Raw genomic sequence first — 12,580 nt, 5'->3', positions numbered from 1 at the left:
GGGTTAAATAATAAAGCTATAGATACCATTTTCAGTAGTCGGGACATATTATACCATACATATTATATTTTATTTAAAAATGACTAACAAATATCGTACATGTTTTATTCATATACAATTGTTTATTTTAATCATGGTTAATCCTCGTATATTCTATTAGTTTGAGTGGCATTAAATCAACATTATGTACAATTAGTATTTAACATACTACAAATGTTAGTATTCACATTACTTATAATATGTTGATTTTCCATTACAAATATAATTATTTTAACAATAAATAAAAGACAATCATCACTGAAAAAAATTTGGTTCCAAGTTAATAATCAAAATAATACCTAAATTAAATTCAAAATCCGATTTTTTATAGGTACTGACGTGTATTACATTGCATTAATACATTTTTTTTCTTAAGCACATTAATTTTCTTAAATTATCAGCTTATATTATTAATATTCTCAGTTTTGTCAAAACTAAAAGTGATTACAATAAGCGATGACCATTGTTATGAAATAAAATGCATAATATTCTCAAATAACTGGAAAAGTCGTGAAAAAAGATTTTCAATTTAATTTTATGATTTTTCAAGCATAAATACCTATGCTTATTCTTTTGTAAACTAATATTATATAATCATAATATATTCACAGAAACCGACAGTATGCTTTTACTCTACCTGTTAACTTATATATTTATATAAATTTTAATTAATAAATAATTATTTATTTGTGTAAATAAAAATTAGAATAACAAAAATTACATAAGTTGTTAATACATAATATAACAATGTATTACAATGCGAGATCGCTATGGCCAGAGCCGTATTTAAGAGGTGGTTTGGGGAGGCAATAGCCCCCCTTGAAATATTTAAGAAGGCAGCAACATTTTAACGGTGATTCTAAATAAAATAAAAAATAAAAATTAGTTTGCTAATTAACTGCTTTATTTCAGCTAGGGTGGTAAATATTTTACACTCTTGCCTATGTTTTTATATAGTGTACCTATGCAATAAAATGTAATTTTGTTATTAAAATTTTTATTATTATTTTATAATATGCATGTATGATTATTAATTTATTCACTTTAAAAACTTAAACTTAATGCCTATGATTTTATGTTCTTAAGTGAATAATAATAATGATAATAATAACAATAATAATATAAATATTTACTTAAATAAATTCTTTCATTTTTAGATCCATGCCCGAGAATACGTAAATTATAAATACAATATTATGTATCCTGTACTATCAAATCTAAAACTAATAGACAGCAACAATGAAAAATGTCAACCACATTTTTAGCACTATAAAATACTTCATACTTATTGTAACAAAAATCTATTCTCAATTCAGACTTAGAATCCGATTAACCACGTCCAATTGTAATACTTATAAAATTAATCATTCTTGGTAATTTAAATATAAATCGTACGTATATTAGCTATACCACATGAATATATTCATATTTATACTAACTTTTTATGAATATTCGCTCTGAGAACTTTAATCTATTGGATGCGTGAAGATTTTAAGACACTTATCTTCACGAAATACAAGATAAAAAATATAATTATAAATAGAATAAGTAGATATTTTGTATATTATACATCAATAAATGAAGAAATAATACAGATAAGTATTTAACTAAGCTAATGAGACTTACAATGAATGGAAATAATAATTTTTTCCGTTATTAAGCATTGTGTTTTTCAGAGTTGAACTCTAACCTGGGAATAACATCACCTAGTTCCTTACTGTCATACCGATGAGAGAAGACGCAAACCAATTTTCATGTGTATTTCCCAATCGCTGTATAATATTTTACAAATAAAAGTCTATTGTCTATTTCTCAAATTTAATTATAAAAGTGTTGAAAGTTTTAGAATAATGTTCTTCTACTTCTACCAATACAGACAGTAATAAGTTTAAGATACAACTATAACTCGCTGTTTTTCTATACTTCTTCTTAAAGGAAAGGGTAATAGAATACATGGCCAATTAAAGTATCTTATAATTATTTATTGGCTGTATAGTACCTGTATAGTACAATGTTACAACTATTTTTACTTCAGTTTTCAGTTTTCTTTATTTTTAAATAAATGAATAAATAAAAATATTTTTATTTTTAATACAAATTTCAATCCAAGTTTAGTTTATATACTAGAACAAATCACCTATATTATTATAATTGGATTAGTACTTAAGTTAATATTTAATTGGTTATCATAAATTGATATTTGATGTCAGTTTTTATAAATTAAAATTCAATTTATTAAAATTTTACTTTAATTAATGAATTTAATTTCTTCATAATTTAAAATGTAACTGTAATTAAACATCAATTATTAACAAGATATGAGATTTTAAATTATTTAGAAACTTCTAACTGATTAAATGTGTTGTTAAATATACTTATGTACTACACTACAGTACATAAGTAAATTATATAGTTCATAGAACCTACAGCCAATACATTTAATCAGTTAGAAGTTTCTAAATAAGTAACTATATTATTAAACACTACTACCAATGATTAAATATACTTTAGTATATTTAATCATTGCTACTACCTACTAAACATATTTTAAAAGCGTCAAAAACCAATGCATTTTCGCTTCATTTAGTCTGCAATTCAAATTATGAATTGATGTACAATATGTCAATATTAATGTTCAATTTTTTTTTTATTACATGACTATACATGACTCATTTGAGAAGATTCAAATACAATGGAACCTCGATTAGTCGAACCTCGATAAGTCGAAAACCTTGATAAGTCGAAAAAAATTCTGCTCCCTTGCATAAACCTCGATTACTTGAAAAAAAACTATAGATAACTCGAACATATTGTGCTCCGAATATAGACGGATAATGACGGATAGCTTTATAAACATTTGTCTAAACATTCCGATGATTTTTTTTCTAATCACATTTATTGTGTTTATTATCGTATGTATTAACTAATCTCAGTACTCAATATTTTTCATTTGTATCGGTATTGCCAGTTGCGATCGATCGATTATGCGTGTGCGGTAATTTTTTGTAATTGTGTTTATCATCGTATGTATTTATTAACCTCGGCACACAATAGTATTTTTCATTTGTATCGGTATTGTCAGTAGTGCTGGCGCTAGGGGAGGACAAATAGGATATTTGTCCAGGGCCCCACGCTTGTTAAAAGGCTCCTATGATTTTAAATTATTATCTTAATACCTTGAGACACATTGACATTTTATATCCTAAAGACTAATGTTCAGGGCTCCGCAATACCTAGCGCCGGCACTTATTGCCAGTTGCTACTTAAAAACTTTAATACATGCATACATTTTAAAAACTCTTTAAGTCGAATTTTTTTCCAAAACCTTAGTAAGTCAAAACCTCGATAAGTCGAAAAAAATTGCATTTTCCTTGAATTACGACTTATCGAGGTTCCACTGTAGTTAAAATATATTTCGGAACAAAGTTCTATCGGCTTCTTACTTTTTAATTTTTATCAAAATTTTATAATACAACGTTAAACTACATACAACTAACTTAATAATAAAATATGTTCTAATTATTTCAAAACCATTTTGTACAAGTAATTTGTATAGTAGTAAAATATGCAAAAGTGTTTTACCCAATATTCTAGTTCCTTACTGATACAATACATTTTAATTAGATTTAATTATCCCTACTAAATCATCCCATACATTTCAAGGTTGACTTGTTTTTATAATTGTTTTCTTCGGTTAAAATTGCGTTGTACAAATTTGGTATAAAAATAACTAATTATTTAGGTACTCTAGCATAAAATTTTATTTAATTATGATGATAGCATTTATTATGTAATCTATACTATCTACATATAATTTATAGATACACACATTTAACGCACAGAAATCTGATTTCAGCTCAATTAAGGTGACTCACTAACTGGAATATTTTTTCCATAGGTAGCTTCAGTGGTTACCGTTTCTCCCACCAGTTATTGTAAGACGGAAGCGGGAGAACTGGTCATTGACAACGAAGACGTTTCAATATGAATTTCAGTGAGTGCAGTTCGGTGTTTCGGTCATAACGTAATTCACTTAGATAGTCTGATGTTTTGTTGAGCAATAATACACGTCAAACCGGCAAACATGAGTTTAAAAATACCTCGGCGTTTGAGTTTAGATGAAGGTACACGTGAGTATTTGGAAATGGGAATGGACTTGACGAATAAACGGAAGAAGTATTTTAGTTTTCATGAAAATTCAGCAAACACCCGTCAACATAGATCGGTATCGTTCGAATCATCGGATAGCAAAGAGGTAATCGAAGAAACTGACGGCGACGGGAGTACCACGGAATTGACTGTGGACGTTACCAGAAGTTCCAATCAGTTAAGCGTCAACAACTACAAGGAAATGGTAAAACAGTGTTTATTGGACTCGGCGAAAGGATTGACTAATGGTTATCAATTACTTCTCGATATCGAATCCAGTTCGGTAGACTTACACACATTAAATCGGTGTCCAAATCAGATGAAAAACCTAATAGTATTGTGGGCATGTTTCGTCAATAAGTGTAATGTTGTAGAAACATTTATTAAAGCTGCTGGTAATAGTGTAAATTACGTAATTCCAAATAAAGGCTATAGTGCTATTCATATAAGTGCGTTAAGTGGTTGTGTTAATTGTATAAAATGTATATTAAAATTTAGCGGGTGTAAGCCGGATTCCCGTGTTGACGATATGACAGCACTACACTTTGCCACCTTTACCGATTCCATAGATGTAATACAGACACTTGTCGAACATGGCTGTCAACTCGATCCCTCCGTGCTCCATAGCGCAGTAAAATCCAGAGCTGTTGAGTGTATTAAACTTATTTTGTTCAAATACCAGGTAGACGTGAATACACTAGACTCTACGGGCATGGCTCCTATACATATTTGTGCTGATCGAGGTTTTTCGGATTGCTTGAAAATATTGTTGAGTTGGGATAAGACCCAGATTAATATAAAAAACAACCAAGAGTTTACCGCGCTGCATTTAGCCTGCGTGTCTGCACAAGTAGAGTGCGTAAAGTTGTTGATCGAACATAATGCAAATGTAAATGCTAAAAATATGAAATTCCAAGTTCCTATACACAAGGCCGCAAAGGCTCAGAGCGTGGATTGCATTGATTTACTGATGAAAGCGGGGGCTGATGTCAACGCTAGAGACATAGATGATCGAACACCACTGCACACTGCCATTTCTCATAAGACATTAAATGTTTGTCTAGCGGTAGACACGTTGCTCAGTTACAATGCGAAAGTCAACGTGCAAGATCATTACGGATTCACGCCTCTCCATTTAGCAGCACTCAACGAGGTACCGGAATGTGTTGAATCATTATTAGCCAAAGGTGGAAACGTAGGTATTAAGACGTACGGTGGAATATCAACACTTAATATGATATTGAGAAAGGTGCCTTCGTGCGTTCCAGCCATATCCAGACAGCTTGATAGTGCTATCACATCAAATTGGGCCGCTGATGGTTTTAAACGCGATCCGATAATACATCTCCGGTTCAATTATTTGTTGAATTATAACGATTTTGGTGAGATTGATTTATTAAAATGTTTCCAGATAGAAGGCCAATACGAATTATTACAGCATCCTCTGTGTCAGGCATTTCTATTCTTGAAATGGAGAAAAATGCGAAAATATTATCTCATGCGATTGGTAAGTTTAGGATTATTCATTCTTCTCTATACATTTTATATAATGACTGTATTAAGTGCTAATTGTTACAAAATCGCTAAATCCGCTAATGGTACTCATGTTAATATGAATAATATGTCTAGTTTAAATTCACCCAATCAAGCTTCTGGTTCATCATACACAATCAACAACCAAACTGATGCCAATTGTTTCATGACAAATATTCACATAATGCACGTTAATATCAGTGTATTGTATTTGATCTGCATCATAGAAGGTTTTTTTAAAATATCTGAAATAGCAAGTTATATGATTACTTACCGATATTTCCTTTGCGTAAGTCACATTTCAGAATGGTTGGTTTTAATAAGCGTACCATGCATATCATTTCATTTTCATGAGCCTGTTTACTGGCAAAACCTCATCGGGGCCTTCTGTGCTCTTATTACTTGGACTAATTTAATGATAAAAATTGGTCAACTGCCTTGGTTTGATACTTATGTTGCCATGTACACAAGAGTTCAAAGGGAATTCGCTAAACTTCTTTTAGCGTACATATGCTTACTGATAGGTTTTTCTGTTAGTCTCTGCGTTGTGTTCCCTACTAATCCATGGTTTAGTAACCCATTTGTAGGGTTTGTCAAAGTACTTGTTATGATGGCAGGTGAGTTAGATATTTCAATCTTAGACGACACAACGTCAACGCCAGGAATGTCTAAATTCAGCGCTTACATCGTATATACAGCTTTGTTAATATTTGTATCAATTATATTGATGAATCTCCTAGTCGGAATCGCTGTACATGATATACAGGGTCTACGAAAAACTGCTGGACTATCTAAAATTAGGTGTCAGATAAACTTAATACATTATATCGAACTCTTTATGTTGAAAAGTATTTGGCCAAAAAGTTTTAAACGTAGGGCTTTAGTATTTCCTTCAAAAAATCGCACTCATTTGACAATCGAATCATTGAATCCAAATCAGCCATTACCGAGAGATATTATTGAGGCTTCTAGAGTTTTAATTAAAAGAAAAAACAAGAATCGCAGTGATGACAAAGAAACTTTTAAAATCCAAGAAATTTTAAAAGAAATAAGAATTTTAAGAGAAGTCGTAGAAACAAATCAAAAAGTCATAAAACATTTATTGATGAATGCTCACACTCCAAAATAATTATTTAAAATATCTGTGATTTTATTTAATTGTTTTAATTTTTAATTTTAATATTTTATTATATTTATATATATATAAATACTAAAATATGTATAAATATTCTATAAATAAAACGTCGATATACTGTAAGACATTTTTAATGAAATATGTAAGTGTATATATTTAATAAATTTGGAACTATGTTAAATGCCTAATTTAAAATTAATATTCTATTAAAAGACTATTTATTTTAAATGAAGAGAAACTTTTTTTTAATTCAAAGAAAATGTATTTTATATATACGAGAATTATTTGTTTAAATAGTAAATTGACCTTCGTAACTGATTTTTTTTTATATTCATACAATTTTATCAATATAAATAATACCACCAAAGGATCAAGTAAAATACGAACACTGACTTATTTGATGACAATGTAATTGATAATAAAAAACATCCGTAGTTCGTAACAAATATCAATATAGCTTGTTCATGATTGTATTTAAAATTATGTTTACATTGAAATATCAAAATGAATAAAATAATGTCCATATAATACTTTTCAAACTACAATTTATTTCATTCGTAAATTTATTTTTATATAATACTTAAGAACATCTAATTTAATGGGCAGTATAATAGTACTGATATTTTTATAAATTTAAGAACTTAACTACAGAAAATAAATATATTTGTAAAAAAAACTATACAACTTTACAAATAGCTATTTTTATGTTACGTAAAATATATCTTATTAATTGTTTGTGTATTTGTATTATTATTATTAAAATTTTAAACTTTATTAATCGACGATTACCATTTCCGTTAAAAACTATTTGTCTATTATAAGCATTTATGTCAATAGTTAATTCTGTGATATATTATTGTACAGTTTGTTGTAAACTTTTTTTTATCTATTTGTATGTTAATTGACAAAATTGTTTATCTATGGTTCAAAATATATAAAAATTAATTATTTCATTGTTAAAGTCTAAACAATAAATTATGTTTTTTAAAAGCATACTGTATATTAATTATTACTTATACTACATGTGTATGGGTACCCTTAACATAAAATTATTTTTATACTTTGACTATGCTTTTTATACTCAACAGTTTTTAAATATTTTTAAGTATCAAAAATACTTATTATTTTTATTTACTTAATAAAGATTTAGGACCAATAGATCCACAACTGACCAAATGTTCATTCTAAGACAAATCATCCAAAAACGTTTGGAATTTGACAAAGATGTATAATATGTACATATAATTTGTGGACTTCAGAAAAGCTTATAACTCTATGTATAGAGAAAGTCTCATTCTCAAAGATTTCAAATTTCCCAGAAAAATTATTAATCTTATTGGAGCCAATCTCAATCATACTGATAACAGGTCAAGATAGGTAACGTAACATCACAGCCAACTAGAGTAACGACAGGACTTCGGTAAGGGGATGCTTTGTATCCAGTACTGTTTAATTTAGTACTGGAGAGAGTTATACATGAGATGAACACTTTGGAGGGAGTTATATTAGGACAAATCAGAATTGGAATGCTAGCATATGCAGATGATATCGCTCTTCTTGGTGAAGATTTAGATATGATAAAGAGATTAGGAAGTAATCTAATAAATACGGCAAAAAAGTGGGCCTAACCGTTAATGAGAAAAAAACAAATTACCTTGTGGCTAGCCTAAGAAATAGAAATGGCGGTCGGGAACAATACATCAAAGTTGAAGAACTGAAGTTCAAAAGAGTGTCTCAATTTAAGTATTTAAGGTCGACGATAACGGAGGATAACGACATCAAAACAGAGATGTCAACAAGGATACAACTAGCGAATAGAGGATATTATGAACTTGAAAAAGTCTTGAAATCAAAGTCCTTATCCAAAGCCCTATAAATCAAAATGTACATGACTCTACTAAGACCAATTGTTTTATATCGCTCAGAAACTTGGGCACTAAGAAAAACAGAAGAATCAAGATTAATGATCAGGGCTCGTAAGTTCATACACTAAAAAATGCATAAATTAGCATGCATTCATGTACTAAAATTGGTAAAATATGCATTAAAATATTCACTAAAAATTCGAGAATATGCATTTATATGCCCTAACATTTTTAAATTATGCAATCAAAATATACATTATGTAAAAAAAAAAAAATCATGAGCAAATTTTAAAATAATAAGAATAAATCCATTTATTTTAAAAGTATTTTATTCGTTTTAATTTTTATACATTTTAATAAATCAAAATTAATAAATAAAAAATAAAATAAATAGTTGTGCTCGTTTAAGGCTTTGTCATATTCTTTAATTAGTCATTTGTTGTCTATGTCATCCATATCCAGCACCTGCAATGAAAATATTTAGAATGAAATATTAGGAATTTCATTTTAAGATAGGTATTTAAGTATTATATTTACTTTAGAAATTGCACTGTATGATTAGTGTTTTTTTTTATATTTTCCAACTTAAAAGATCGACGATTGTCTACCAATAAGTTTTTGAGTATGGAAAAGGATCTTTCAACATCTGCTGAAGTAAGGGATGCATATTTAAAGTACAATAAATCGTTTGCAGTCATATCTTTGGGTAGATCTAAATTTGTAATAATTCTTAGCCACTTAAAACTTTGGAAATTTTATAAATTATGTTGTATCCGATATTTTTTTCCAAAATATATTTTTTTTTTAATTTCAATTCCTTGATGTCCTTCTAATTTTGAAAATGTGTCTACGATTTCTTCGACTATTTAAAGTCCTTCACTTAATAGAATGCTTTGTTCTTGAAGACGCGTGATCGCTATTGATAGGCAATCAAAATTTGATTTGATATAAATCAAGTTGGTCTGTAACTGTTGGAGTTTGAATACTTGTTTCGATTTTTTTACTGCTACAGCATCTCTTTTATAAAATGATTCAACTACATGTTTTATAGTTTCAAAATTTGTGCAGTAGTACGATGCAGCAGTCAACCATGTACCCCAGCGAGTAATAACAGGTGAGGGGGGTAATGGTAAACCAGGTGCTTCATCTCTAAATGTTTGTATACGATATGGACATTTTCGAAATACTTGTTTAACGTTGGCCACTAAATCGTCTACATTTCCAAACTGTGATCGAATTTCTTCGGCAACACGATGTAGACCATGTGCTAAACAGGTGAGATGAATCATTTTCGCGTAAAAAGATTGTAAATTACGAGCTGCCTTTGTCATACACGGTGCGGCGTCAGTTACAAATAACAGGATATCATCGTACTGTATTTCGTCGGGCCATAGTAACAACAACGATTTGCTTAATGCTTTACATATAGTACTATGATTTGCTTTTTCCAGTTCATCAATGTCTTATAAAAATATTTCACCTGGGGAATCATGTAAGAGTGTTCCAATTATTGTGCTTACTATATACCTGCCCTCAACATCTGTGGTCTCATCCATCGATATCCATATTTTTTTACTGTTAACTTTTTTTTTAATCTTGTCAACCGTATCGATATAACATTTGTCAACATATCCTAATCGTAATGTCTATTCTACAGGGGTATCTTTCATAGTATATTTTTCAAGAAAACTTTTAAATTGTGGATTGGATAATTTGTTTAGAGGTATATTGGCAGCTAGCATCGCTTTACATAAATCTAAGTTATATTCACTTGTTTTTGATAATGAAGGTACGAGCAGCTGTATTTTTTTGTTTCCCTCCTTTCTTTGGAAACGTTGATCCTCACGTACATGCTTATCTGATGTAATGTGTTGTGAAATACTGAAACGTTTTTCACTAGATATTTTTGTTTCACAAATTTTACAGACCAAAACTTTATTGTCGGTTGAAAAAAAATCTGCACCGAATTTCGAAACAAAATGTTGCAAACGGCCTGCAACCGATTTTTTTTCTTTCGGCATTGTAAAATATGAATAATGGTGTTGATCGTATTCGTATATGCTACCTCTAAAACACGAAATCAAACGGACGAACGGCAATACTCATCGGCGAGCGCAAGAAAACTATACTGTGCAAATGTACAATAGTTATATTATTGATGCGGGGGACTGGTGAGAAACTTTCACGCGTGTACATGCGTGTACAGGTTTCGTTTTGACGAAAAACAATCGTAGCCGATAACATTGTTTCCGCGGTACTGCGTAGAACACATAAAATCTATTTAGGTAGTCACGCTAGAAAAAAAAATTAAAACAAAGACTATCATTTTGTTAACGGTAAAGTAAATTATAAAATAAACAAGGCATTATTAAAATATTTGTCTAAAAAAAAATTTTATGAAAAAATATGCGCTAATAACTCTGAAAAGTCGACTATATGCCAAATATGCCCTAACACCCAAGACATGCAAAACATGCACTATTAAACTTTATATTATTATTACTATTGTTATAAAACGGATTTGTATCTCAGTTAGCATGTTTTCCTGGGTAGAAAAAAAAAACATGCAAATGCATGTTACGAGCCCTGTTAATGAATTCGAAAGAAATGTTCTACGGAAAATGTTTGGCCCCATAACGATAGAAAAACGAATGAATGGAGAAAACTTCATAACGTAGAACTCCAAGGACTTTTCCAGAGGCCAAATATAGTAAGAAAGATCGTCAAGCGGAAACTAAGTTGGGCAGGATATGCTTGGCGCAAACAGGATACTTTAGTAAAATGGGTGATCGAAGAAGAGCCTAATGGAAAAAGACCACTAGGTAGACCTAAGTTATGATGGGAAGATAGTGTGAAGAGAGAAGTGGAAAAAAAAGATAGAGCCTGGTGTCAAATGGAGAGAAGTAGCAGAGGACAGGGATAGGTGGCAAAGTTTAACGTTTTTAGGATGATTTTAAGGATCGTAACTAAAGAAGAAGAAGAAGAATTTACTTAATAATTTTTTTTTTTTATAATTATTTAAATACATTAAGTAGGGTAATAAGATATTTCATTTTCATGTTAATTTAATTGTTCGATTTATAAATATTAATATTTTAATAAAAATGTTTAATATTTACTCACAATGAAAGCAATAAACTCGAGTTGCTTCTTCATAAAAAAATAATTTTTCCTCGAAAAAAAGAATTAACTTGAGTTACTTTTGTGAAAAAAAATTCTCTGTGAATAAAATAAGTAATTTGAATTTTTTTCATTATAAAATAACTGTGGACATTAAATAAAAAAATTATTGTACTGGTAATATTTATCAATCAAACTATAAGGGAAAAATTTAAAATTTTACAAAAAAGTAATAAAAAAGTAAAACTAAGCTTAAACTTTAAAAATTGCTCCACTGAAATATTGAAATATTTCAGTAATTGCACTTTTCTTTAAAGGAGCCAATTGTCTAAAAATGCCTTTAATTCAATAAAATTATTAGCCTTCCATCATTATTTTTAGTTACCTAATATTTTTAGTTTCTCCTGAACGTCAGTAAAAACTTTGAGTATTGTAACGTGACTAGGTATTTGGTATTCGTACGACGGCAACAAATGTCTGCCATTATAATTATCTAGTGGAATCTATATATATAGTTAGATTATTTCTGCATTAGATATCCTAAAATTCCCTGATTAATTATAACCCTTTTTCGGAGCTCATAAATTTTGAAAAATATATTTTTATCAAATGAGTAACTCAGTGATCTGTTTTGAGCTCAGATAAATACTTTTTTATCTAGATAAAGATAAAGATAGATAGATCTATCTATCTATCTATATTATACTATATATAAAATTGTAAGAGTTTTTCTTCGACC

General features: G+C 29.3%; 1 protein-coding gene across 1 annotated transcript; it reads left to right on the top strand.

The window, feature by feature from the left end:
- Nucleotides 1–4,018: 4,018 nt before the first annotated feature.
- Nucleotides 4,019–6,900, top strand: LOC112679756 (transient receptor potential channel pyrexia-like; the record flags this gene model as incomplete). Its single annotated transcript, XM_025549667.1, is given in 1 exon segment — nucleotides 4,019–6,900. A coding segment is annotated over 1 exon segment (2,727 nt). The 5' UTR covers nucleotides 4,019–4,123.
- Between the last annotated feature and the right edge of the window lie 5,680 nt (nucleotides 6,901–12,580).

This window comes from Sipha flava, unplaced genomic scaffold (genome assembly GCF_003268045.1).
Source record: "Sipha flava isolate LNK unplaced genomic scaffold, YSA_version1 167_pilon_pilon, whole genome shotgun sequence".
NCBI classification, from domain to species: Eukaryota; Metazoa; Arthropoda; class Insecta; order Hemiptera; family Aphididae; genus Sipha; species Sipha flava.
The sequence above is the reverse complement of the archived record's forward strand: the minus strand, read 5'-3'. Positions and strand labels throughout refer to the sequence as shown.